This window comes from Gasterosteus aculeatus, chromosome 18 (genome assembly GCF_964276395.1).
Source record: "Gasterosteus aculeatus chromosome 18, fGasAcu3.hap1.1, whole genome shotgun sequence".
Classification (NCBI taxonomy): Eukaryota; Metazoa; Chordata; class Actinopteri; order Perciformes; family Gasterosteidae; genus Gasterosteus; species Gasterosteus aculeatus.
Window position 1 is genome coordinate 14,966,767 of NC_135706.1, and position 26,993 is coordinate 14,993,759.

The 26,993-nt window shown below is 49.1% G+C and overlaps 1 protein-coding gene across 5 annotated transcripts; it reads left to right on the forward strand.

The window, feature by feature from the left end:
• The first annotated feature begins 251 nt into the window (after positions 1 to 251).
• evlb (Enah/Vasp-like b) lies at positions 252 to 26,920 on the forward strand. Of its 5 annotated transcripts, none has more exons than XM_078093597.1 (13): positions 252 to 677; positions 18,327 to 18,495; positions 18,656 to 18,833; positions 22,028 to 22,094; positions 23,049 to 23,116; positions 23,530 to 23,777; positions 23,873 to 23,973; positions 24,133 to 24,172; positions 24,357 to 24,408; positions 24,580 to 24,634; positions 24,712 to 24,772; positions 24,888 to 24,945; positions 25,930 to 26,920. In XM_078093597.1, the coding sequence occupies exons 1-13, from the start codon at positions 673 to 675 to the stop codon at positions 25,965 to 25,967; spliced, it is 1,140 nt and encodes a 379-aa protein (XP_077949723.1). In that variant the 5' UTR covers positions 252 to 672; the 3' UTR covers positions 25,968 to 26,920. The 5 variants fall into 5 exon arrangements, with proteins under 5 accessions (XP_077949723.1, XP_077949724.1, XP_077949721.1 ...); XM_078093598.1 differs by having other exon boundaries at positions 24,136 to 24,172; XM_078093595.1 differs by lacking the exon at positions 252 to 677 and adding an exon at positions 5,897 to 6,707.
• The last annotated feature ends 73 nt before the right edge of the window (positions 26,921 to 26,993 follow it).

The window sequence follows — 26,993 nt, forward strand, 5'->3', positions numbered from 1 at the left end:
CTTAAAGTATTGGTGGTATTTTAATCATATCACTAATATTCCTGTGATGCCTTCAATTGTTTTGCAGTAGAAAAAAAAAAAAATTACGAGTGTTATTTCTCTGTGGACACACACACGCACACGCACACACAAACAGGTCTGTAATAATCCCGATAACACGCGGCGACGTTTTTTCATACCTGCAGAGTGCGCGCCCGTCTCTCTCTCTCTCTCTCTCTCTCTCTCTCTCTCTCTCTCCCTCCCCCCCGTGCAGCCCCCCAGTGGTCGAAGGGAGGAAAAGATGGCTCCTGAGAAGCCGCTGCTGTGCGCCTCTCCGCCCGGCTCCTCGTCCCGCGGCCAGCGGCGCGCTTCCCTCTGAGATGGACCCGACGGCCCCGCCCGCCGCCTGACACGACACCGGAGAACATTTTTTTTAATTTTTTTAAATTTGCTTCATTTATTCATTTTCTTAAGACAGAGCTGAAACGTGTTGGGAGTCCGCGTAGCATTCTCCACACCCTCAACATCTGCACACCGAGCCGGCTGCAGGCTGCCCGGCCGCACCGCTGTTTAGACTAGAACAGCCAGAGGTGCTGCAGCTGGATGCTTTTTATTTCTATAGATACATTTGTTCCCTGATCCTCAACGACCGAATCCCCGTCTGCGTCCCACTGAGACGGACAGGAGGGGAGGATGAGGTAAGCAGAAGCACGTTTCGCACGCGTTTTTGATGCACGTTGTAAACTGCTGAGATTCCACTGCGCATTATTATGGGATGTGGACGAAAGGACGCGGCGAGACTCGCCCAAAACATCTCATTGATGAGCACGCTGTTGGTTTTTATTGGCGCGCGAGCCTTCACAAGGCCCGCGAGGAGCATGTCGCCGGAGCACAAAAAGGTATATATGGGGAGGGGGGGGGTCACCTGTTGGCCGACAGGATGTGAACCTTTAAGGTGGGGCGGCTGCTCTCAGATCAGCACATTGACATCCAGCCCTCCACCCAAAGTTTTTTGGGGGTGGATCCGGCTCACATCTTCTGTCTCCAGCTCGCTCTCTTGATGTATGTGTCACGTGGAAGGCTTGTCTGCGCGAGGGGGGGGAAAAAAGGGAAAAGGAAGGAGCCGTTGTCATGGAAACCAGACCACACGTGCGTGGATTGCTGCACGCGTCGCGGTGCTTCATTTGCCAAATGAAAGCGACCACATGTGTCTGATCTGGGTTTTTTTTAACGCACACCCCGATGTACGCTCACGCACACCGACGAAACCCACACGCGCACGTGCGCGCGCACACACACACACACACACACACACACACACACCTTCGTAGCTGGGAACCAACCAGCTGAGAGCATTCCCCACACGTCATCGCGTCTCAGCTGCTGGCTTCACTGGCGGACTGCAAGGGACGTATCAGGTGAAACGTCACTGGCAGGGGGCCCAGTCGGGCAGCCAATCAGCTGTGAGCCTGCTGCTGTGGGCGGGGCACCGGCAGCTGGCTCAGTTTGGCTCCAAAGCTCTCAAAGACTCTTAATTGCTGTTGGCTTTGAAATCTGTGAATGAGTGTTTGTCCCGAGGTCAGAGGGGGATTTGGTCGTCAGCGCCTCTTTTCACGACTTCCTCCTCAAATCCTCGGTGACTTTCTCTGCGCTGCTGTCTTAACATGCACTCCGAAAGGCCTGACATGTGCCTCTGAGCAAGGCGTCTAATCCTCAGGTGTGCTGCTCCTGTAGCATGGGAGCTGGTACTCAGTAGAGCCCGGGAAGCATCCCATTTATTTTCGAGTTCCAAGAGCAAATTGTCTTCTTTGTGCATTGCATCATGGGACGATAGCGGAAATTATGGCTGCAGCGGCCTTTAAAAAGCATGCGTTGTTGCATGCAGTATGCGTTCAGTGACTCAGTACATTGACGCACTTTAAACAGAACAGACATACGAACACATGAATAATACATGTGGGTCAGAATAATCAGAAAATAAAATAAAAGGCACATCCTGGTATGTTTGGCATGTCTTAAAATGTATTGCTTCATCCTTTTTATAATATCCTGTTATAATAAATAACATTGTAGGACGGCTGCACTTACTTTTACGTGCACTTACTTTTCTAGTACCCTTAAACCAGAGTTGAATATCGCCATGTTTCCTTTTGTTCATGACGTATATTTAACGCCCCCGACGAGCTGTCTGCTCGCACACTTTCAGGTTTTGCCTGATTGAGTACGAGAGATTCTGTGCTTGACGGAGGTGCTCTGTAGGTGGCAACATAGACTGTGAGTGAACGCGACAGTCCTCCCACTCCGGGTGCAAGTGAGTTTGTGCGTTTGTAGGACACAAGCGGTGGTTCAGCGCTGTGATCTAATGGCCATTGATCTCAGCGCCGTGAGCTGCAGGTCAAACGTGCATTTCTCAAGGTCAGACAAGATACCGAGTTGTTCGTTCGTGCCGGGCAAAAATGAATGAAGAACAAGCACAAACAAAAATCAGATCAGTCAAAATACTTTTGAGCTTTTAGTATTTAACACACACAAAAGTATTCACCATGTGGTTCTTTCATATAGACCATTATAGACCACCCCCACCTCAGACATTGTTTTCGAGATATGAATTAGAGTCCTATATGGTGTGTTTTTAAAGGTCACATGTCATGACCAGGTTTAAAATAGAAAAGTCCTTGTTTTTAAACTCAAAATTAACAGCGTTTTCTCACATAAAGGTTTATACTTGATAAATCTGTTCATCTTATCCTGGCCTCAACTTCTCCTAATTCAATTACCGAGGGAGAATAAAGATCGAAACCAACGCAGCTACAGTGTCTGTTTCTCATTCCTCCAGATGGGATGGAACACTTTTAATTACCTCCAGCTGTGCAGAGGTTCCAGGTGCTGCAGGTTTCTGGGTAATAAACCCGGGGTTTGGAGATTCTAGTCGCTCTGGAGCCCGAATGTCTGATTCCTTCTCATCCTTCCAGCGTCCGTCTCCGTCTCTCCCGCTTAGACCGTCAGACAGAACCGTTAACCTCGAGCCGCCAGCAGGTCTGCAGAACCATCGCCTAAGCTTTGCATCAAGCTGCTTCCCCCCGTTTTGCATCATATTTGTTTATTTTTTAAATCGGTCGGTCAGAGGGAACAAGTCACTTGAAACTCCGCTGCTCGCACTGAACTTAAGACTTTTGTGCTTCAAATAGCTTTCTGATTCCATCAAGGTCTTAACCAGTTGGAAAGTTTCCATTTCATTTCGTTATATCGTCTTAATTTCATCCCATCAGCTTGTTTTATTCATTCACTGAATCCACGACCACTTACTGACATAAAGTACCAGGTGGGATTCCACGAGGAACCAGACGAGGTCGTGAGGGGTCACAGACCCGGCTCTGCTGCAACCTTTGACCTGCAGGAGGAGGAGGAGGAGGACGAGGAGCACTTGTCCGTTGACACGCGGCTGCTCGTAAAAGTGCGACAGCGGGATTGATGCGTGCGTGGATTGGAGTGCCTCATTGTGCTCCGAAATAGTCAAGTGCCGGCTTCTATCGAGCCGCCAGCGTCACGGCTGCCCGACTCGTATTGACGGGAGCGGTCGGCGGTCTGCGCGTGACCCACATGGACGCCGTCGTCAACGGGTCATGTGTGCTGCAGCAACGCGGGACGAGAGCGAACCCGCACGCAGGGAAAACGCGCTGGCGTGAAAGCGGACGCATCGGCCCTTATTGCGCTGTGGTGTGTTTCTGATAGGCAGGCGCTTCACTACGCTGTAAACTAACATCGTGTGCAGCTGGTTCCTGCACCGTGGTGAATCCACACATCTTGAGTTACGGTGTTTGGCTTCGACGGCCCCCGGCTGCACCGTCGTATTTCTCTCCCTGTGCACAGCTACGTGCTTTGAAGTCGCACAGGTGTCCACGTAAATGCTAGTTCTTCACTTCTGCAACCTAAAACCCACAAAATGAGGATGATAAAGCCGCTTGTTTGGTGTCTGTGCGATGGAACGTTAACAGACTTGGATGTTTACACTGTGTGTGTGTGTGTGTGTGTGTGTGTGTGTGTGTGTGTGTGTGGGCAATAACGGTTCCACGTTTGACTTAATGCGGCCCGACAAACACGACACAGAAGGGATGCTGCACACATTCGGACGTCAGGTGCACGGGGTCACGTGTCCCGTGTGGGTTGGGAATCTGTGTAATAACACAGTGCATTCTGGGTGAGTCATCATTATGCACACGGAGGCTGAAGCTGAGCTGCACAGACGTGTGCGTGTGTGAGAGAGAGAGAGAGAGAGAGAGAGAGAGAGAGAGGTAATCAAATCTTTGTGAATGAGAGGGAAATCACCCCCCGTCCCACCCCCTCCTCTGCCAGCGTAATTAGAACGCCCGGCTGACGGGAGGCGGACTCATATCTTGCAGCTGGATTTGAGCCGGTGTGACTTAACCGACAAGACGGAGGAAACGTCAGACGTCTCCCCCCCACACCCATGTTGTCTCAGCATCAGCATCATCACCTTTCTTGTCGTCTCGGCGAAACTCACCACATTTCTGTCCTCGCTCACCCACTCGGGCCGGTGCCGCTCTCCTGGACGGGTGCAAAATAACAAAGTCCACATTAATGACAGAAGCGTTTCTCTCATGAAGAAACAAATCAACGCACAGCCGCAGACGAGGTTTCGTGGCTTTGAGGATTATAACACAATCAGAGAGGGGGAGAGAGATGGGGGATGGGTCCTGTAGGCAGAGGCCGGATGTCCTTCCACCCAGCCGGCTCTCCCTTCCCTCCCCCCTCCTCCTCTCGCCGGGCGTTTATAGCTCTCTACCTGCACGTCCATCTGTCTACTCCTCTGACCCCCCTCCACCCTTTTACTCCACCGCCCTCATTAGGTTTCCTAAATGAAGTGACTCTCCTCTGATTTATTGGCGTGCAGTCTGAATGCACACACAGTTCATATAGTGAAGCTGTAACGCACGTCGGTAAACAAGGGATTCAGTGTCGGGTTCCGCTTTGGAACGTATTCATCAGGAAACAAGAATAAATGCTGCACAAAAACGCTGTTTCTGTACGGAGCAATTTGTCTCGTTTTGGAGGATAAACCAGCCGTTGTTAGTTTAGGTTTCGTGATGCGAGCAGAGTAGTTAGTTAACTAAACTAATAACACAGCCTACAAAATAACAGCAGAAGGACAAGGATGACATTTTATTGACTAACAAATGATGGCCAAACACCACAGTCGACAGGCGAGTAACGGGGACTAACCCCCCCTTCCCCCTCCCTCACTCCCAATCTATGAAATTGCCTGCTGGCAAAACACAGCAGGACAGATGTGGGTGATGTGAGCAGAGTGAGCTGGACAGGAGGGGGGGGTCGAGGAGGTGCAGCCGGGGCTCATCGGCTCCAGGCAGGTTGCTCTGACCCCGAATCCACCCGAAAGATGAGTGAACACAACGCGTCCTGTGCGGCGCGTGGGCCACAGGAGAAAGCAAACGTTGGCATCTCTCACCACTCGGGTTTGATGACACTTCAGATCAGATCCGTCCAGCTGCCCGAGTTGTGCTCAGCCAACTGAGCCACGAGTTCAGACAAAGGGATGCATCGCTTTCCTCCACCTGCGTAAGTGAACATCCAGTAGAAGCTGACAGATGTGTGTGTGTGTGTGCGTGTGCGTGTGTGTGTGTGTGTGTTAGGGAGAGAGAGAGAGAGAGATTGTGTTGCATCCGGTGCTCCACCCAAGCCCGGCGTGCCGGCCTGAGATCATACGCGAGAGAAGACGGGAGCCATCAGATGAATTAAAATCTGTTGCTCCTCCTCCTCCCCCGCACGCAGGTTTACGCATCCTCACCTCGGCCAATAGAGAGGAGGAAGGAGAGAGAGAGAGGAGGAGAAGGAGGGGCGGGACCGGCAGCCTCCGGGGCTGGCTGCCCGTCGTTCCCGTCACAGCTGGGAGGGGAGGAGGGGAGGAGGGGAGGAGGAGGAGAGGGGGGGGAGGTAATCCAATGAGACACAGAGGGGAGAGGCAGAGCGAGGGCAACGCCTCACAGCGCCGGGAATCTCTCTCTCTCTCTCTCTCTCCCTTTCCCCCCCTCCTCCGCCTGCGAAGCGTAAAAACCAAAAGGCGCTCATCTGCCGCTCATTCTCCTCCGTGTGTGGCAGAGGGCCGCGCTCCCATTTGTAGGCCTCTCCTTCCCCCCTCCCACCTCAGTTCACAATTCTCCTTCACCTCCTCCTGTTCTTTCTCCACCCGCTGAAGGACGAGTTCGCGGGCAGCGGCCAGGACCATCTTCCCCGATGTCCCCGGGAGGCTGCAGCATCTTTTCCCGGCGTCATCTTTGTCCTCGCGCTCTTGACGCTGTAGTGGGGAAATAGGTTAGTGTGCCTGCTCCGTGGCAGCCAGCAGAAGGGATCGCATGCGCTGTGTTTGGGAGGAGGCGAAGAAGAGGGGGATGCCTTCCCGGCGGTAGCGTTCTGTAGCCCTGCGACCACTCGGGGGAGGAGGTGATGCCGACGGCGAACTCCGACCTTTAGCCAAAGCGCCGGCGACGAAATTTCCGGACAAAGGAGAAGAAAAAGCGACAGACACAGACTTTCTATCATTGATTTTTTTCTTGCATTTTGTGAGGCGGGCTCGCGCTTCCGCCGTGTGTGGACACCATGGACGTCAACCTTCAGTCGCACCGGTTTTACTTCCCCCAGATCTACTGCGCTGACCCGGGGGCACAGCCGCAGCTCACTGAGTTCAAAGTCAGGTAGGCTTCCTAAGGACAGGTGTTCACCATGGACCCATCGGTAGACGATCACTCATGACTGGTGGAGACACCCAGGTCCCTTTTGTCGGTTGAGGATGCACCCTAAAAATGTAGCTGGAACCATCCTGCTTGCAATTGTTCACCGGAGCCGCTGCTGCCGCTTCTTCTGCTGCACGTGCAGCATTTTCTGTGAATGTGGAGCGCCGCTGTGAGCGGCTGGTTGCCCCTGCGGGGGTCTGGGGCTGCATGCTAATGTGTTAGCCAGCTAGTGCAGAAAAAGTGTCAGGCTCCTGGGAGAAGCAGAGGGCATTGATGGCCTTTCGGGCGCAGCGTGCCAAGTTCGGATTGGAGGGGGGTGACAGTGGCGCGGTTGTCTTCTCCCCTGCCGGCCTTCGGCCGCTCCGGTTATTTGCCTCCGAGGCTCTTTTGTTCTCTCTGTGTTTACGCATCCATCTTTTTTTTTTTTTTTTCTTTTCCCGGCCCTCCTCTCACATCCAATCAACGCCTCGAGGTGCTCCGGGTGGGCTCGTTGCATCCACGCAGCCGCCGCCTGTGTGGACGCAACAAGCGCCGGAGGACGCATGCTCAGACGTGCAACAGCTTCGCGGCTCTTTGTCTCGCTGAGATGTAACCGTGCCCCGCTGGAGCGCCACCAGTCTGAGCTGTAGGAGAGAACCTCATCCACCTGTCTGTGCTTATTTTAAGTTAAGTCCTCGCCAACCCCTCTTTGCGTCCACGTGCTGAGACGCCCTTCTAATCTCGTGCGCGATACGTCCGTCGATTCCTCCCCGAACAGCTCTGATTAGTGCAGCTTTAATGGTACTCAGCCGGGGGAGGTTTTGCCCCGCTAAGCAGCTTTCAGTTCGGTCCGTTGCTTCGGGCCCCGAGCAGCTTTTACGGGGGTGCGGCGTGTCGCGGCCTGGCCGGGCTCCCCGGAGGCTCCGGGCGAGTCCGAGGGCGGTCAGAGGGGAGGCAGGGAAGGGTTCTCGACGGTAGCTGACGTCATGGCATTTTGTGTCTCCCACCTGCTGCTGTTTACGACCACGGCCTCGCCTCAGTGACCTCCGGAGGAATGTGCACATCAGCAAACACCAGGAAACGTCAGCGAATATTCACGTTTGATGTGTCTGTGCAGACCGCAGCCTAAATTAAAAGAAACGCAGTCTCGCACATATCCGGCACAGACTGCTGCATCAATTTCTCAGCAGATGAATCACTAGTTTTTCTGGTTGCAAAGTGAATTCAGTACAATTAAAACAGCAAATGAACACAGCGGCAGCATCTCTTACCATATTATTAGCAAAGTGAGCTCATAGGAGCTGAGTGAGATGGAAGAAGACAGAGAGAGAGATTGGAGATTTAAAAAAAAATTGAGAGAGGCAGAGATGGAATGAGATGGAATGAGGGAGGGCGATAAGAGGGAGGGAGCATACGAGAGCAGGAGGGAGAGGGGGGATGGTGAGACAGCGAAGCTCAGCAAAAGAAAGAGACGGAGGATTGTAAACGTGAGAGGGAAGCAGTCAGACGGATGGAGGTGTATTAAAAGCAGGAGCCGGTCTGATCATGAAGAAAAAATAAATGAAGAAACGATCAACGATGGTTTTTGAACACACCTTTGAAACCCCCCCCCCACTCCCCGCCTGCTAGGAATGCTGGGATATCGTATAGCCAGATAACCATGACAACCAGTGCTTACCGATCCATCGGAGCACACAGGCATGTGTGGTGGAAACATGAATGGACCCTTGTCCTGTGCACATGGAGCATTAACAGTGGGACAGTGGAGACTAATTGTGGTGACATCAGACTCCCACGACGTGATGTCACAGGTACCTTTACTTAAACTCCACCCGCTCTGCGTTGAAAAACAGGATCATTATTTTAACTTCTCTTCCAAAAGGTGATCGTTTGTGTTTCAAATGATGTCTTTTCTCTGGACCCCTGCTGTCAGTAGGTGCCAAGACTTTAGGGTTACGATGGGGACGATGGGGGGGGGGCTTTCTGTTTTCCAGGACTCCCAGAGGAGACCTGATGTCCACACGCACTTACCTGTCACACACCAGAATGTTTGTGAGAGGTTCTGGCGTCACCGGATCCGCCGGCCGATGATTTGCGTTCCACAAATAGGAACCACGTGTTCTTGTTATTAAACCGCGGCCCACGATGAAGAGCACCTAACGCTCTGAAAACGCTCAACGGTAAAGTGGCTCACATGTAAACACGTCTGCGTGTGCGTGTGTTTGTGTGTGAGGCGTCGCGGTAGGCAGTTAAACGGCGTCATGGAGCACCGCCCCGGGGCATCGCCACGGATTCCCCCTCTCCTTCCCTTCGCTCTCACCTTCCTTCTGAGGCCGTGTTTGTTGATGCCCCAGATATGTTCTCACCTACAGCCTCCTCCCTGCCGGGAATCTTCTCCCCCCCCCCCTCTCTGCCAAATGGAGACACATGCATTATTTAAAGCCACCCAGCTCTCCCTATCTTCTGGATCTTCTCTGCTTCCTGTCTGAATTTGTCTTCCCCCCCCCTCCATTTCCTCTCCCCCTTTTTCTTCATTCTCAGTATTTTCCCCTCCTGCTCGTGGTTGTTTTTCCTCTCAGCATGAGGTCTAAGGACGTCTGTCCCACCTTCTGATCCGCCTCTCATATCCGGGTTGGTTGACCCATGTTCTTGCACACTCTGGAGGTGGACGTCCTGAGGCGCTGCACACTATTAAACATTCCAGCAGATGCTCATTAAGCTGAGATCATAATTCCCACGAACAGAAAACTAGACAGGAAGACTTTAATGCCACACGTGAAATACAAACAAAATGTCACTGAAAGGCATTTGGGAAATACAGTTCTTTGCTTTTTTTAACAGCCGAGAGTAAGACGAGAAGATGGATACCTCACTTGAATGTGTAGAACTGGAGCCAGTAGACAGTTAGCGTAGCTTAGCATAAAGGCAGAAGGGCAGTAGCAGTTAACCCTGCCCTGAGGTGAAAAAAGTAATTGCACACCTCACTAATTAACACGTTAAAGCATTAGCTTTCCGTCGGGCTATTGTTCCCCTTTCCAGTCTTTATGCTGTGAAGCTGGAGGTGATCTTCATGCATCTGATTGCTCCGGCGCTGCGCCGGGCGGCCCCCGGGTCCACTGCAGATTAACATGTTTGTTTGGAGCAGCAGTCAACTCATCAGGGATCTATGGAGCATGTGTTGTCTCTGTGTCCGTTATGTCAGAGGATTTGGCCTCTTTGCAGATCCACAAAGGACCATCCCAAGTCTAAATCCCCCGTCGCTGAACATCTCCGTTATTTCCCACTCACTTCTGTCTCTCTGGTGTCTCTCTGGTGTTAGCCGAGTGGGGTCAGACCGTCGCCTCCTTCATTTTAGTACCTGGGAGGAAACAATTGAAAGACAACTGTTAAGGAAACTACTCAAAGTGACGCCTTCGGCTCGCTGACGTGACAGCACTCCGCTAAGAGCTTTGAGATTTGTTACATTTGGCTCAAAAAACATTAAAACCTCGTCCTTCCACCCACCAACACGCCACTTAAACTCAATGTTAATCCTGGTGCTCTGTTATCAGCCATCACGCTTCGTAATGCGTGCGTTTTATTGTCTAGACTACCTGATATCAGAACCTCCGATGCCCTCCCACCCCCCCGGCGGTGCTGCGTCAGCATTAGCGCTCGGCGCGGGGAGGGGGGTCAGGAAACTCTTAAATGTGGAGCAGCAGTAGAAGAAACCTCATCCTTGCACTTTACTTTTCACAATACTTTGGCTGAAACTGGGCCATAAATTTAGCAACCTGCTCCGCGGCACCAGGACGTGGCCTTTCTCCCGCTGGCCGTCCCAGCTGACCTGCGACTGTCGGGGGGCGCTTACGGCCTTATTAGCGGAGAACACCAGGAACCCCAAAGCGGGGGCAACACGTGCAGCAGACGCGGCAAGTAGTTGTGATTATGCTTAACGCTCGGCGGAGTCTGCAGCGCGTGCCTCCGAGGCGCCGGGGCGGCGGGCTCGAGCTCAAAGGATACTCCGCGGCGTGACACTCGCGCGATGGCGGGAACGCGACGTTGTGTTAGCGAGTCCGTAGTTAGAGAGCAGTCGGAAGGCTTATGTCGCTGCTTTTTTTTGTATTATTCATATCTCACTGCTCATTCATCTTTTCTTCACAGCCATATTTTCTAGGCCAAGCGAATATTCCACTCCAGTTGTCATGCCAACAGATTAGCGTGCTCTTGCGTGGCCTCAGCAGTCGGCGGCATAGAGGGTAGAGTGTGTGTGTGTGTGTGTGTGTGGCGTCCTCACTGCAGGGTCTTCATTCAATTACACACAAGCGGCGTGGCCTCAAGTGCACACACACACACACACACACACACACACACACACACACTCTGCGACTGATCAGCATGTTTTTGAATAACTTTTGTTATTATAAAGACGTTTGCAGCATCCAACAACCAAAGAAATTCACACAGTATCACGCACCGAAGTACAAGATGATTATTAAAGTCTTGAGGCCTAATGGTGGGATATATTTAACATAACATACGTGTGTTATTTTTTTATATACCGTATAGACAGATGGGTGTATTTTCCCACTTACCCTGGTGTCACGGGGTCGATGGAAGGGAGAGGAAGTGCTTAGTTCCGTGATAGCACTCAATTCATAAGCTCTGGTGATGTAAAAAAAAAAAAAAAGAAAAGAAAGGAAAGCAGCATTAAAGGATTATGTGACTTAGCATTCAAATCGCTGCTGTAAATGTCTGGAATCTAACAGGCGTTTAAATTAACCATCTAGGAAATCATAATGCCGTTTCCTCAGCGCTGACATGGACTAAAGCCATCATTTCATTTGTTAAAGTCTGCAGCGGCTCTGTGAGACTTTTCAGGATGGAGAGGTGCTTTCAGGTGAACCAACGCGCTCGTGGATACAATGGTGACGTGCATCAGTTAGAACAAATTTGTTTTTAAATGCTATTTACCCGTCTATGAATCTGTGTCAGGGGTCTAAAACGGAGCACAGTTTGACAGATCGGCTTTCACAATAGCTTGCGAAAACGGGGCCAGAGAGAGATGATTTAAAACTGCGCGTCCGTAGAGATGAAGCTTAAAATCTGCAGCTCTATTTCGGTAGATACGCGGTGTCATATCCAACAATAACGACTATTACTGAGTCACACTACTGCTTTCCCATGAACCATTAGCTTACACAGTCGGAGAGGAAGAGTGGTGACCGGCACAAAGCGAGTGGCTGATTTTCACATGTATTAAGCTTGTAATTTTAAATCAGCCAAGGCCGGTTATTTTTAGACTTTTCTGTGCAAATTGCGCAATTTGGGTTGTTTTTTAACGGTTCCTATTGGAGCCCACAGGCTGTTTGAAAGTCTGCTTTCAGCACGGGCCCATGTTTCTCTCTTCTGAGTCTTCTGTCTCTTTTTACCGCTTCCCTTTTTTTTTCCACTTGCCCCCGTTCACCGCCAAAACCTCAAATACGCAAGGAAGCAAGCTGCTTATATAACTGGCCTGCAAACCGGCACGACCGTTTACATTCTCCTCACCATTTTTCACAGATACATGCATAAATATGCTCCCACACATCAACACGCAGTGGTTTATACCACCAAACAGAAGCACACACACACACACGTCCTGATTCATTCGATTCATTTAGAAAATACGTGGTAAGTGATAATTTCCCTTACAGATGAGCTGCAGGCTAGAATGTGGCTTTCTTTAGTGTTTTTGTTCGGAAGCTGGAGGACAGAGGCGCCTCTTTTAGAACATGAGTCAGATTTTCACCTCTCAGGTTTTAAAGCATCATCCTAAAAACAAAGCAGTCATTTTAGATATTTACCACTTACAGACGCTCAATAAGGTCTCATCCTCTGCATCTTCTTCAAGCACAAAGAAGCAAAATATATATAATAAATCCATGTTAGCATTAGTTCATAAGTATTGGTAGTACTGATATGTGAGAAATGTCAATTGTTGAAATTAAAACACTTAACATTTCTGCTCCATGCTATTGAGGCCCAGTCAGAAAATGTTACTTTGGTTATTTTGGGGCTCTCCGTAGTCTTGTACTTTACCATTTACCTCCTTTAGATTGTTTTAAACAGAGTTAAGATCAGATAATCCTTTAGCCTTTTTCAGCTAGCTTTCAGCTAGTAAGCTAGTTAGCGCATAGCTAACATTTAGGGTACAGCTAAGCAAATTACAACAAAGTACTTTTGAATAAGTTGGATGATTGCAACAAAAACCCTTTTCTAAAGACACTACTAACATGTTTCAACATTTTAGGAAAAAGCTTTGCTGTGTTTAAACAATATTCCTTTACATCTCTTCCAGTTGATCGCCACCAAAGTCCTTGTCGCAGTATTTTATTACATTTGCACATCAAAACACTTTGATGATTTCACTGAAGTTTCTTCAGTTTCTGGAGAAACCGCCTGAATTTTTTTCACGGAGAAAACATGGCCGACATCCAAAACATCAGGCTCCATCTTCACAGACGCTGCAGCAGCAACGGGGACGAGCTCCTTCTGTCAGCCCGCGCACGTCCTCCCCAAAGCACCGCGGCGCGGCAGGCAGACTCAGAGCGGGGCGCAAATTAATGCAATTTACACAAAGTGGCTCGTAATTATGCCAACTGGCCCCTGTGGTTGGATCGTGGTGTCGGTTTAGCTCGATTTATCCCATTTTCCATGAGCGCCGAGGTTTAGCTCGGGCTCAGTCTCATTGCTAATGTAGCTTCGCCCCCGCGCGCTTATAAATGTTTAAGCCAGTCAGCTGTTCCTTCCTTTTGCTTTATGCAGCTTCGATGTCTCATGCAGATGAACGCTCACACGTGCAGAAACACACACACACACACACAAGCACTTGTATGCGCGCACAAGACTTCGCATTGTGCACCCTTTTTGGGGTTTGCGGGCTCCATGATTTTCCTGCTGTCTCGGGCAACAGAGAACATTTTGTCATGGAGTTAGACGGAAAAGACAAACAGTTTGTGGAGACGATTGTTCTGCCAGCGAACTCTCTGGGATTTGGCTGTTCTCTCTGAGCAGCTGGCTGTGGGACACAAAGAAGCTTTATTATGATCCGCTCTACTCCTCCTCCATTGCTACTGAGACACAAATCTAAAATCTGCCTGAGCAACGTCTATTCACAGAGTAATAGACGTTAGTGAATCAGTTACTGTCTTGTTATTCACCCGGTAGGGACTTAACGTAGTAAAATGTCCTTAAAGTGTGGCGGGGGGGGGGGGACGTGAGTTAAACTGTTGAGGCACGAGAATAGCCGACAGTGATGAAAACCAGAATGTGGAATCTAAATGTTGCATCAAGCGGCTGCTCGGCAAGTCTCAAGGTCGCCGCGGCAACTGGCACGCGAGAAGCCACCAACCACAAGAGGAGATATTTGGCAATATTTGGTTTGCAAATGCCGGGCGTCACGGTGGCGTGGTGGTTAGCACTGTTGCCTCACAGCAAGAGGGTCCTGGGTTCAACGCTGCCCAGTGGCCTTTCTGTGTGGAGTCTGCATGTTCTCCCCGTGTCTGCGTGGGTTCTCTCTGGGTTCTCCGGCTTCCTCCCACAGTCCAAAGACATGCTCAGGGGATCAGGTTAATTGGGGACTTTAAATTGCCCGTAGGTGTGTGAATGTGAGTGTGAATGGTTGTATGTCTCTGTGTAGCCCTGCGATTGGCTGGCGACCAATCCAGGATGTACCCCGTCTATCGCCCGAAGTTGGCTGGGATGGACTCCAGGCCCCCCGCGACCCTGTGTGCAGGATAAGCGGTTTGACAATGGATGGATGGATGGATGGATGGTTTGAAAATGTCCTGCGTCAGTCTCACCTCGAAGATCGAAGTGTAACGAACGGTTATCACTGATGACTGAGCACCACACAGCTCGTATTTGTACCATTTCGCTACACTTAAAGCAGCTGTGTATTAAGTAGCGGCGTGCATCCCCCACTGCATTTAAAATGTAGCATCGTCCTCTCTTTGTCCTCAACGCATGCTGTCTTTTGTGATGATATAATAATGCTTTCCTGACACCGTGTCGCCGCGTGGCGAGTGAGCTGCAGCTTCGTGTCCACGGTTTCTCCCGTTGGTTATGCGCCAAATCCGAAGGTTTACTACGCGTAAAGCTCTTCTTCTGGCTCCACCGCACAAGCTAATCCTTCAAATCAGTTTTGACATCAGTCATTTTTTATCCCCCAATGCCGCCACTGCTGCCCGCTGGCTGGTTTCCCCCCAGGGACAATACTGTCCGGCAGTTAGCGTATTTCTGTCTTCTTGCTTTTATGCACTATTTTCCTAATATACTCCCCCATAAATACAGAAATATAATATAATCATTGAAGGCTTTTGACAGGTCAAGAGGGTTTCTCGATGTTTTCACATTTCAGCTTCAAGGCGCTATTTTCCTCCTTCAGCCATGACTCAGGAATCAATGTGCTTATCATGACACATTTCCACTCGCATAGATAAAGGAAAAAGGTTTTATTCACATAATTATCGTTACCACCGCTGCCAAGAGAGAGAGAAGCCCAAACATCAGAGTGTCCCGCTGCTGCTTCCTGGAGTCAACAGATGTGCTGTCGCTGTGCTGAAATGTTCCACTTACTCTCACCCACCGTTTACAGAAAGTCATTTGATCAGAGAGAAACTTGTCACTTGAGACTGATCCCGCTGCCGTGCAGAAAATCACAAAGGACGAACCGCATCGCTCTTGAGTGTGTACACAAACATTTGCGTGCAGCTTCTATTTCGGCGCGCGTCCTTGCGTGGAAGTGGAAGCGGCGCGGCGGCTTTGATGTCGTGACGTCTGCAAGGTGGCGTACGAGCCGCCGAGAGGCCCGAGTCGCACACGAGGCCCTCTGACAGCAACGATCAGTGTCCCGGACAGACACGGCCAAGCGCTCACTGCTGCACACACACACACACACACACACTCACAGACTTAAGATATAAGTCGAACATTCACACAGTTTCAATGAAATTCTATATAGAAATATACCAAATCCCCCCCTCGGATGGGAAACCATCTCACACTACGGCAATAAGTGACGTGTAGATGTGAGAATTTCCACCTTTTTTCGTCCTTAGCAAAATTCCATCACCAAGCAGTATTTTTGCTATATATAAATTGAGGGGATCAAAGCTCTGATTGTGTTTCTTGCGGCGGGGTATCAAAAGCGCATCCCTCCCCTCTGACAGCTGTGCTGCTCGCCTCGGATCAGAGTAAAATTAGCGCAGTCACCAGAGATGGAGAGGGGGAACGAAGCGGGTTTGAAGCCGCCGGTTGGAGAGAACAGGTGGAGGCGGCGGCGTGGCAGGTCCAGGTGTTGGGGGGGGGCCGTGAGACCCTCATCGGGGATGAAGTCTGACCTGCGTGCTGCGGAAAGTCTTTAGTGTGTATGTGTGAGGGAGTTAATCCCACGATGACCTGCGACTCGAAGGGGAGCAACCTAATGGGGCTGCAGTGTGTGTAAAGTGTGTGTGTGTGTGTGTGTGTGCAGAGTGTGTGTCTGAAGATGACAATGATAAAGGGGTTGCATTTGAGCCATAATTATTTATTATTTCAAAACAAGCAGCAGAGTGGATGAATAATTGTGTTGTTTATCATGTTTATCATCACAGTCCCTCATTAATGTGACCTGAGGAAGACGCACTGACCTATTAACTAGTGCATATTAATAATGATGCTTTTAAAGCTACACATCTGAGTACAGGGCACAGTACACACTATACTATAAAGTGTTGGATTCAGCTTTTGGTGCATGTGCTGCAGCCTCAACTTAGCATGCGCTTCCCTCAGCGTCGGTGCTGCATTCAATGACCTACGGTGCAGTTGGCTCTGCAGGGGTAAGTTGGATAATGTAGCTGGATTTAAACGTAACATCCACTTGGTTGTGTGTATACGAAGGCAACTCAAAGCAAACGCCTTCCTATGTCGCTGCTCCGCGTTCGGAGCGTTTCTTTGATCAACGGAAGACGTTTTTTTCTGAGCAGCTCTCTGAGATTTCTCCGTCTGTCCCTGTCAGCTTGAATCTGTGTTTGCACCGACGTGGACGGGGCCACGAGGGAGGACGGCCTTTTGAGTGTGTGTGTGTGTGTGTGTGTGTGTGTGTACTGTCAAGGTACATTCCAAAGCATCTAATTTATTTATGTCTCGAGCAGCAATTGTTAATTTTTCAACGGGTTTCTTGGTGGAGCGTCCTACGCAACGTCCCTGCGTTTGTGCGCGTGTGCATGCACGAGTGTGTGTGTGTGTTTGTGTGTCCCATAACTGTCAGTCACGTGAACGTGCTTTCTTGTTGCCTCGGCTTCTTCACAGCTCCCCCCCCCCTCTTCTCCACCCTCTCCACCACTTCATGTCCACATCTGCCTGGTTTTTACTGCTCGAGTCTCTTCTAGAGCCTCATTTATTCATTTATGCTCCTGGGCCTCTTTTTTCCCGGCTAGTTGCCAACGACTCCGACTCCTTTTTAAAAACGAACAGAGTCGACAAGTTAAAGAAAATAAATTAAACACATCGTTGCCCTGCTGGTGCTCGGCCTCATTTCAAGTGTGTGCACATCGGAGGCCGCTAATGTCAAATAACCTGATCTGTGTGTAGAAAGCAAACTAACCTGAGAGGAAGTTATTTATAGCTACGCAATGCAGCAGGGTGTTAATTCAGCTTTTATTATCCCGTCCAGCAATTCTCAGCTGATTCCTGCAGCGCGTTCAGGACGTCGTCTGACGTGTTTTCTCATTAAGGCGTAACTACTCCATCCACAACACATTCTTCTAACGGCTTCCTCGTCTTTTATTTTTGCAGGCTACTGTCTCTCACTGTGGGCTTCATCTGTGCTGCGTCCACACACCAAACTCTCCAAGCCGAGACTCTTCTTCTCCCTCCTCCTTCTGTTCTCTGACGCGGCTCTTTTCCTTCGGCCTCAGGGGTCGATCCGCTCATTTTTAGCTCGGCGTGGAGGCAGAGGCACAGATGGGACTCTCCTCGTTAGGCCAAACGTGTCTCTCCGTTGCTCCTCCCGTGTTTCTCCTCCTCACTCGGCAGCGATTTTAGCACCTGCTGTTTGAGCGCGACGTAGAGACAGCGAACAGAGCGCCTGTAGATCACGGTCAGCCGTTAACGACGAGCTACGTGGACACGGAGGGCTCCTGTAACACTGACTGCCGTGAACATTTTCACCATCGTTTACAGACATGCAGCCTGGAACTGGCATTTGGACCAAGTGCTCGCTCGTCGTGACGGTCAGGACGCCACGGCGTTCCACAGTGAGAGAGAGAGAGAGATTAACGCGGTCAGATGGGAGGGCGGGCAGAGCCAACGCTGGAGGCCACACACACACACACACACACACACACACACACACACGTTGCCTTTGCCTCTCATTAAGAACATCACCAGATGCTGGACAAGCGCTTGATTACATTTGGATCAGACTGCCAGTGTAACACAACAGACTGAGTTGTTGTCCTGTTCACTGTAATGATCTCACTTACGCCCCCCCCCGCCGCCGCACTTCTTCTTTCTTTAATATAGAATAATAAAAAGTGTAAAGATACGTCTTCCTTGATGAAATCCTGCACATAACTGACTCTCCTCTCCCCCCCCCAGCGAGCAGAGCATCTGCCAGGCCCGGGCCTCGGTCATGGTCTACGACGACACCAGTAAGAAGTGGGTGCCCATCAAGCCGGGTCAGCAGGGGTTCAGCCGCATCAACATCTACCACAACACTGCCAACAACACCTTCAGGGTGGTGGGCGTCAAGCTGCAGGACCAGCAGGTGAGACGGCGGACGGCGGCGAGAAATAATCCCACACCGTTACGTTTTCACAACAGCACGTTTGTTCCAGACTGAAGCTCGTGGTGTGAACCACGTAAAACGTGTGACGAGTGACAAATCAGATTGTCTCCTTATTTCCTCCCCCCCCCCCCGCTCGCAGGTGGTCATCAACTACTCCATAGTGAAGGGCCTCAAGTACAACCAGGCCACCCCGACCTTCCACCAGTGGCGGGACGCCCGGCAGGTCTACGGCCTCAACTTCGCCAGCAAGGAGGAAGCCACCACCTTCTCCAACGCCATGCTCTTCGCCCTCAACGTCCTCAGCGCTCAGGACGGAGGTGCGTTTTTCCCTCTGAACCTACAACGTTAGACCGATCTACTGTTAAATATTACAATCACAGTGGATTTCGATCAGCCGATCGGCTCTCCGGTCAGGAAGACAGCCGGGGGAGGGTTTCCCATCATGCACTGGGACTGGGACAGTCTCAAGTCGCACACAAATCTGTGTTATTAGTTTCAGCTGTGTTTGTCCTCCAGTGGAGATGTGGGGTGCAAAACACTTATTAAAACGGAGGATATACATGGAGGAGAGCCAACCTCCTCCTCTGGACCTCCCTGTGTGTGCACGTGTGCGCGCGCACGTGTGTGTGTGTGTGTGTGTGTGTGTGTGGTGTGCACGTGCTGGAAGGCAGCACGCACACACCGATGTGGAAGGGAAGGGCAATCGAGCACCTTCAGCATCATCGCTGCAGCTGCGGCGTGTGTCTCCACCTCCTCCACCCTCTGGATTTGAGTGAGTCATTGAGAAGACCCCCCCCGGGGGGCGCCGTGCTAGAGAGGAGGTCTCTTCATCTGCCTAATGACACGGGGAGGGAAACGAAGAGGCTCGAGTGACAGCAGCCAAACACACACACACACACACACAGGATCCTCTTGCAACCATCTGTGTGCAGGGTGACATCACAGCAGCGGTGTGTGTGTGTGTGTGTGTGTGTGTGTGTGTGTGTGAGAGGGACAGAAAGATTAAACATTTACTTTACACATTTTGGTTTGTTTGGTGGCAGAAGACCTCACGTGTGTGCTCATAGTTCTTGCGTCTGCCTTGTTCTCTCCTCCTAAAGCCGGTGAGCCGCCCCCCTCTAGTGCCCTCTAGTGGTGAGAAGGCCTGACCTTTGATCCTGCGTTTATTTGAACTAAACTAAATCTAAATCAGCAATCAAGTAAATATGCCAAAATAAGTTCGGCTAGCGGCTTCGCTAATGGAAAGAATTGATTGTTTCGGTTTATTTAATTTTTAATACAAGCACAATTTGGGCTTAAATGGGACCAGGGAATGATGGTCAAATACTATTATGTCTTTAACAGAGTAATTTATTCATAGACTAGTTGAACAAACTAATGACAGATTGAGTCGATTCGTTCTTTTTACAGTCGCTGAACTCGGCCCATTTAGAATGTGTTCTGAAGCTTTCATTCATGAAACAGAACCTCCTTCAACAGATCGCTCAGCCGACTCAAATGTTCAGGTTTTCATTATTTTTCAGCACCGTGGAAAGAAAATCTGAAATGTATTGATGATAAGTGTAAATAACCTTAATTCGTGACGTTTTAATACGACAGCTCGGCGGGCGATCTGTACGCACGAGGCTCATCGTGGATGTGGATCCGCTCCCTGTAGTGTGTGTGTGTGTGTGTGTGTGTGTGTGTGTGTGTGTGTGCGTGTGTGGTGTGCGTGTGGCAGCCCCACAGACAAACCCGACCTTTTGAAACATTAACGTGAGCTGCTCGCTGCGCGGCTGCTGCCCGCAGGTTTGTGTTACCGGGAGATGACAGGCGATACTGTGGCGGCGGAGGAGAGGGGGGTGAGGGGGGGGGGGGGGGGGGGGTGATGGAGGGGGAGGAAGGGCGGCCGAGAGCGAGAGATGGTCAGCGGGGAGTCGGTCTGTCAGTGCCTGTGTGTCTGCTACAGCCGGTTCCTCTTCTTCAGCATGTCATGTAGGTACTAAAGCTCTCTGGGAATGAACTTTTATTTCAGGTGCGTGTGTGTGTGTGTGTGTGCGTCAATGCTTTTGGTGTCCGTTCCAACATGCGTGTGACTTTCCCATTTTCTGTCATGTATTATGCACGACAGCGTTCTTCCTCAGTAGAATCATTTTGTTTCTTTAATTGTTAAAAGTCAGAAACGGCCCATTTTTTAGGTATTCGGTGACCAGACCAGAAGGAACTTACAGGAGACTATTGTTATTATTCTTAGGATAGCGACAGTTTGGAGAGAGACAGGATGACCTGCAGGGCCAAGAGCATTATTACATTACATCATTTAGCTGACGCTTTTATACAAAGCAACTTACAGTACATTTTGAACCCATGGCTTTTTTTACATTTTGTGCTAATTTACTGATTTACAATAACGGATCTAAATGGATAATTACTGAGAAAATAGGATTATTTTGCTCTAAAGTAAAATGACAGAATATTATTAGTCGACACACTTCATACAGACTATTTTAATGCTGTGCTTTATCTTTATATATATCGTTATCAAGATGTACCCATATCATGATAGAAGATTTGGGTTTTCGTACTGGATAAATTACTCTTTGGCACTAAAGTGAATTTCCTGTAGGTGGCAGAGCAGCAATGTTGTACTTCTGCGTTTCCTGTTACGCTGTAGTTTATGTTGTACTTTATATATTTATATATATATATATATATATATATATATATATATATATATATATATATATATATATGTCTTGTAATCACAGAGAGGTTGCCAAGCAACCAGCGGAGACCTCCTAACACGCCGTGTGTAAATAACACTAAATTCTGAACCGTTGCCACTCAAGTTGTGGTGAGGAGGAGCGATGAAGATGGATTTTGTCCCGGAGGAGCTCAGCGATGAGCGACGACTTTTGTTGAATTCTGACGATTCGCTCTGATTCCGTCGTCCTTTTGTTCGCATCTTATCGCGTCTGCCAATAATTACGTTCCCTATCTCGTCTCCATCTTTCTCGGATCTCACTTGGTGGTGTTAAAGGGATTACACCCGAGTGGCTTGTAGCCTATAAGGCAGAGATAACTCACCAAAGACCCCGATCCTCTGATACGGCGCCTCCTGGGATTTACATGGAAGAAAGAAGCAGCGATGAACATCTGAGATTTGATCAAAAATCCTCAAAATATCAAAACAGGGCCCTCTTGTCTGTGAACTTTGACCCCACGCGGCGGATGTGACAGGAGGCCTCCGTCTGGCTCATAACCCTGAACCACGAGGTGCTTCTCATCACATCTGCAGGCGGACTTCTCGCGTCGTTCTCAGACACCAGAGGTGGTTATTAGTGCATTGTGGGTAACGGGAACCAATTACCACGGGTGGGGGATTGATATGCTTTTCATTGCTCGTTACGGGAGAAAGAGGACTTCATGTTTAAGTCATTCGGGTGTTAATTATCTTTTGACAGGCACTAATTTGATGGATTATTTCCTTTATCTGTGTTTCTTCTCTCCGTGCTTTCATTTGTGTCTTTAGGTCCCGCTGTCCAGCGCCACGTCCAGAATGGACCAACTTCAGATGAGATGGAAGTTCAGAGAGCGAGGTAAAGTTTGTTCACTGAAACCCAACAATGATATGATTATAAAATAGCAAAATATAGCTGAAAATGTGGCTTCAAATCTCACAAACTTCTCCCGAATCCGACTGACAGATTAAACAAAAAACAAAATAGTAGATGAGCAGTAGCGGGAAGTGACGCTGGAGACGGTTTCCACGGCTCACTGAGCGGCCGGATCGTCCGTCCCCCGCCGCTCCCGTCTCCCTCTCAGAGACGGACAGTTTTTAAACGCCGCCCATCGGTTCGTGCAAAAGGCCACGGATGGAGAGCACAGATGTGACGGGAGCTTCTGATCCCGTGTCTGCGGACCTGGACCTCCGGCACTAAAGGATTAACTCTGTAATTGTGAGGGGAGATTGGGCGCTTACGCGTGTGATGTTTGGGGTTGTGTGTGCGTGTGGGTGTGTGTTTGTATGTGTGTGTGTGTGTGTGGGGGGGGATACATTTTAATTGACTGAGCTCTACAAACTCCCCGCCTGAAGGTCGCTGGCTCAGCACTTCTCTCCAACGCACACGGCTGCGAAAAAAAAATCCACTTCCTCTCTGTCTCTCTCCGGTGTGTCGTGACACACATTTGCTTCTCACGCCGAGAGGAGGGTCGGGAGGTGGAGTCGATGGAGAGACGGGAGGACGTTTGATTCGTTGCGTGAAGCTGCCCTCAGCTGCCCTCAGCTGTGCTGACGGGTGTGTGAGCAGAAGTGCGCACAGCGAACGGAAGTTGCACCAGTGGATGAAGCGAAAGACGTTTGGCTTCAGAGGATACAATTTAGATTCAATAAGCTTCTCTATGTGGCGCCTGCAGTAAATACTGTGTTTCGGGCCTCTTGGGATGGAGTGAGCCGCACTGCTCCTGCATGGACGGTTAAATGACAGAAGCCCAAATCAGACGCGATGCTGCGGCGCTGAGTGACCGGCAGCGTTTCCTCCTTGTGTCTTCAGGCAGATGATGGAGCAGCAGCAGCAGATGCAGGCTCACATGGAGCGGGAGCTGCGGTCCTCCAACTCAGGTACTCGCATTGAGGGGAACCTTGAAAAAGTTACATGAAGACACTTGGTTTTTGTATTCCAATTTTTCTGAAAACGTATGTTTAAATATGAAAATTTGCCATTTTATTCTTTGAAAAATAGATGTAGCAGCCGTTATGTAGCAGCCATATTTTTGACACTACAGGTGAAAAGGGTAAAAAAAAAATGAACTAGATATTATGATAAAACATCCCCGGTTTATTACTTATATTCATTCTTTTTTGTATTCCAAGTTTGTCTGAATTTGTATGTTTGAATTTGCAAAGCCGCATTTAATGGCAGTTAGGAGAATGTAGTAAAACAAGAACTAAATGTGTATTTGGAATTCTTTCTTTCTGTATAATATATAGAAATATAGAGTCCCGGGTGCATTTATCCACAAATGTCCCCCCAGGTTCTCCTTTCCAGGGCCACCCTGCCGTGCTCTCCGTGGCCCCCCCGGTAATACCTCCCCCGATGAACATGGGCGGCCCTCCTCCGCCTCCTCCGCCGCCGGGACCTCCGCCGCCTTCGGCGGGGGCCCCCCCGCCTCCGCTGCCGCCGCCGCTCCCCATGGGCGGGGGCAGCGACGCGGACGAGCCCCCCGCCCAGACCGGCCTCGCCGCCATGATCGCCGGAGCCAAGCTGCGGCGCGTTCAGAGAGTGAGACGCCAGTCGGGTGAAAGCGGATTATCTCCACTGTCTGTGTGCGTGAGAGAGTGACGTCTCCCTTCTGCCTCCCCCCCCTCCCCCCGCAGCCCCAAGACGAGAGCCCCTCAGGCGCCAAGAACGATGCCAACCGCTCGAGTGGAGGAAGCGGAGGACTGATGGAGGAGATGAACGCCCTGTTGGCGCGAAGGTCAGGGCAGGGAGTTGAGAACAAACCCCCTTAAATTAGATTAGAAGTAATTGGACTATAAAGCCTTCAATCAACGGCTGATTAATGTTATTATTGTTACGCTCTTCAACCCCGTTGACAATTCCCTCTTCTTACTCGAGGCTTCTTCTTCCCCCCCAGAAGGAAAGCAGCCTCAGAGAGGCCCGAGGACAGCCAAAATGTGAGTGGACAGAAGACACTTTAGCTGTGATCGGCTAAAGAAGGAGGATCATTTTTTATTCTGACGTTTCACATCTGGGTGAAACGAATCACTGCAATGGTCCGAACATGCAGAAGCAAAAGGAAGCGTAATGTTGTAGTGATGATATGTGGTAATAAATTAAGTAATATCCTCCTTTCTTTAGGACGATCCAAACTCTCCGTCCCCCAGCACCCGGAGTGGACAGAACGCCACAGGTGTGTTACAGCAGGTGATTTGTGTCACGCAACAGGGAAACGTGTCCGATGGAAGTGGAGGAAAGAGGATTTGATATGTTTTGGAGGGACTTGTGGTTATGAACAGTATTAGACTCAAAGAACAAAACTAAGGAGACTCCGTCCGTACTCACGCGTGTTCCTGTCGTCTAGATGCAAAGAAGCCGTGGGACCGAGCTAACTCCGCCGACAGGTCGGTGGCCTCCAGGTGAGAGCCGGAGGCGGCGTCTGTGAATGCCAGCGTGACAAAGGGGGACCTGTTTTAAGGTGTGTTTTATCGCGCAGGGTGCGGCCCGCGGGGGGGGGCAGCGACGCAGACTTGTTGGACCTCGACAGGATGAAACAGGTAAAGAAAACATAAAAGGTTCATTTGAATTTGCCCGGTCGCTTCCTGTGTACGAAGGTTTCTGCTGAAAACGAAGGAACGTGCGATGGACACTTTGATCTGTTTGCTTCGTTAGGAAATCTTGGAGGAGGTGTTTCGGGAATTGCACAAAGTGAAGGATGAAATCATCGATGGTATGTTTCATTTTCTCTCCTGGTTTCTGTTCACATTTGATCGGAGGTCTGATCTGCATGATGGTAGTTTGGTAGTTATGTGGAATAGTGACCACTAGGTTACGCTAGAGACGCACAAACCTAAAAATGTAAACTATAAGTATATGTCCTTTGCTTCGACTAAATAAGTCAAAGCAGATGTACACAAGCACTGTTTTAAAACGTAACATACAGGTAAGAACAATCAATCAGCATTCTTAGAATTTTAGTGGGAAACCTGTAAAAAAATGGCATTGGTATAAGGAAAAATAATACATAATATGGCATTATAGAATTCAACATTAATAATGATAATACATTAATACAATATTGTAACAAACATAATAATACATTACAGAATAATCCTGTTAATTGAATGTATTTATATATATATATTAGAATGGGCAAATTGCCTGATAAAGACATATACTGCTTTTTAAAGATGTGATAATATTATTAACATTGACTCATAATTAGATTTTGGATACTTTGAGTGTTAATGAATGAAAGGCACTCTGTAAACATATTTATGTAATTTTCGCGGACAGAAGGAAGATTGAAAGATTGAGAACAGGAGAACCGAGATATCTTCCTTTTTTTATTCTCTTTTGTGGATCCAACATCAAAAACACGGCATCCCACATTCTCCATAATTCAGCAGGATAGTTTCGTTCACCAGAACCTCCCTGTCTGTCAAACCGCCTACAGAGGATGTTTCTACAGGGCAGCGCAGATAGTGACAGTGCTGTTTCCACGGTAACGACGCTGTGACAGCTTGATGGAGTAGCAGCAGGGGGCGGGGCCTGCTGAGGGGTCAATACCAAACAAGCCTGATTAAATCACAGTGACACAATCGGGGAAACTCTTTCAACTTTGCAAATATCCCGCCGGACCTGGAGTGATTCTTTTGTGGAGGGTCGTTGAGAAGGTGTTGTTGACCTTTGTTTCCTCTCTCTCGCCCCACAGCCATTAGACATGAACTCAGTCGAATCAGCACGACATAATCTTTCAGAAGCTACTCCCCCGACATGAACCACCTTTTTGAACCATGGCGCCCTGCATCAGCCGCTGTGGCCCCGCTGAGGAGGAGGAGGAGGAGGAGGAAGGAGAGAAGTCAGGAACCGGAGGCCCAAACTGTGACATCTACTCGTCCTGTTCAGCTGCGGTGTTGAAGCAACGGCGGCGTAACCGGCGGCGGCGTGTGCGTGTAACGTTTGTTTGTGTGTTTGGACGTGAATGAGACACACTCTCGCACTGATTCCCTCACATGTTCTGTTTCTGTTTGTTTGCCCATTTTGCCCCTTTGTCCTCTGCCTGAAGAAAAATGGAAAAACTTTGACAAATTTGTTTAAAACTTTTTACTATTATTATTCTTACTATCATTTTCATTATTCTTACTATCATTGTTATGATTGTCAGTGTAATGTTGATATGAGTAGTAGTTGTGTAGTGAGTACAATGGTAATAATGAGGAAACAATCATGAGAATATGATAGTAATAATAATGTCAATTATTATAATTGCACATAATTTTATGTCAGCCTTTTTATTTAAAATTGTTTCTTTTCATTTTCCTTAGTTTTAGATATACTTGGAAGCACATCCCAAAAAAAGAGAATTCTCATCATTTAACCTGGAACATTTTTTAAAGGTTTTTTATCCCTTTCGCCAACACGTGTGGAACCAGGGCAGAAAAATACAGGCTGCGACCTGAAACCGAGGGTGGAATAAACTTCTTTGGATATTGAAATCTTATAAACAAAAAAAATGAATAAATAATACACCAGAGTATTTGTGATCATGTTGTTAATAAAATGTTTATCGGCTGAAGAGTTTTTCTTTTTATTCTCTCCTTTGAATACAAAGTGCTTCCTGGCTGGCAAAGAGAAAAAAAGAAACGCACTAACTTTAAAAAAAAATGAATTCAAATAAAACTGTGAACAATGTCTTGCATTAATGAGGCTGTCTCGTTGCCTTTGTGTTTGTTGCTATTTCAATGCCTGTCTGCTGATTTTGACTGACTCAAAAAA